The sequence below is a fragment of the Corvus kubaryi genome, unplaced genomic scaffold, assembly GCF_017639235.1.
Source record: "Corvus kubaryi isolate FWS band 111438036 unplaced genomic scaffold, C.kubaryi_AGA036_p1.0 28239, whole genome shotgun sequence".
NCBI lineage: Eukaryota > Metazoa > Chordata > Aves > Passeriformes > Corvidae > Corvus > Corvus kubaryi.
In genome coordinates this window covers 11,188-12,777 of record NW_024580682.1, presented here as the reverse complement: position 1 = coordinate 12,777, position 1,590 = coordinate 11,188, and the positions used below count along the sequence as shown (strand labels likewise).

Genomic DNA, 1,590 nt, shown 5'->3' with positions numbered 1-1,590 from the left:
GTAACTCTGGCTTTGGGGTTCCTTCAGCACAAAAATACAAAAGACAAGAAAGAGGTGGAAGAGAGAGTAAGACAGGGAAGTCAAACACTGGCCATGGTTTCAGAGAACCCCACCTGCCCTCCTTTGGAAGGGCAGCACTGGATGCTCAGCACCTCTGAATTCAATGGCCGGGAGCTCTGTCCTCAGTCCAGCATCAGCTTCTGGATTCCTGGGGGTCCTTGTGAGGGCTGCACCAGTGGCTTTAGCATGGAGGACACCTTCTGCCACCATAGTGGTTGGTTATGCAGGAGATGTCAAAGCCCCCGGAGCTGATGGGCACTCCGCCAGAGCTGAGGATGCTGCCAACAGCAGCGGAGGTGGAGGATCCCACCACGGTGTTCTGTGGGAAGGAGCTGAGGATGGGCCCGGGCAGGGTCACCACCACTGGGGAGGGCTGGATGGCCACGGTGGAGCTCTGGCACTGCCTGACACAGCACTCATTGCAGCTGTTGGCCAGCGGGCAGGGGCCACAGGGCTGGCAAGGATGGCAGGGCTGGCACTTCTCTGTGCAGGACATGTCTTAAGGCATGAGGGGCAGCTGAAGAGAGGGCAGGGAGGAAGAAAAGCATGGGGCCAGGAGGTGGAGGCTCTGCAGAGATGTATGAGGGGTTATTGGCCTCATCCTGCCAGGGCTCAAAGAAAGCCACCAGCTACTATGCAGCCACTGCCCAGCCCCAAGTCCAGATGCCACCTGATCACAGTCCCAGCCTCCCTCCATGTCTAACCTTCTGCCCTTCCCATGACAAGAAGCCCCATGAGCTGTCATAGGAAAAAGCCAGTCTCAGCTGAGACAGCTTTGAGTTGAGACCTCCTTTTAGAGAAAGCAGAGGAGAAAGGGTTTCAGGCTCACCTGAATCCCAAGGAGAATGAAGCAAGAGAAGGGGATGAGAGAGCAAAGAACTGGGCTGGTTTTTAGCATGGACTTTTACTGTCCCAGGCTGACAGAGGCATCCCTTGTAGAGGTGATCTTTTTCTGACAAACTCATCTTGAATGCAAAACATCCCAGCTGAATCCATGGGCTGGGATTTGGCTTCCTGCATGAAGACTTTTTTTCATGTGATAGGATGAGAGGCCCAAGCATTTCTGGGTCAAACACATCAGTGTGGGCAGAGGACTCAGATCACACACTGGAAGAGTCCAGAAAAGGCAAATTATGTCAGTCTTGGTCACTCCTTTGGGATCTTGTTGGCAAGAAGTGGCCGGTTCCTGGGTTTGACCATATCCCACCTAATATTGTATCAGTAAAATTCTGCTGGCCTGTTTTGTGTTTTCCTCTTCTGCATCAGGGAGGTGGCATGGCAGAAGAAGGGGTGCAGGGTCCCTCCCTGATCATATGTCATAATAAAGAGGTTGTATTAGTAAAATTAGTAATATTAAATTTAGTAATACAGACTAAAACCAGGAGATAGCTAGGAATTAAACCTTGCTTCCTTTCAGATGCTAGGAATCCTGCATTCATACAGCATTATACAGACCCTGGCGGATTTTCCAAAGACAACCAACCAGAAAGACCCCAACCAGAAAGAGCTTCTGCTTCCCTCCCACACCAT

General features: G+C 51.6%; 1 protein-coding gene across 1 annotated transcript; it reads right to left on the bottom strand.

The window, feature by feature from the left end:
- Positions 1–225: 225 nt before the first annotated feature.
- Positions 226–559, bottom strand: LOC121660343 (feather keratin Cos1-2-like). The gene has a single exon (XM_042019685.1). The coding sequence runs from the start codon at positions 554–556 to the stop codon at positions 242–244; it is 315 nt and encodes a 104-aa protein (XP_041875619.1). The 5' UTR covers positions 557–559; the 3' UTR covers positions 226–241.
- Positions 560–1,590: the final 1,031 nt, after the last annotated feature.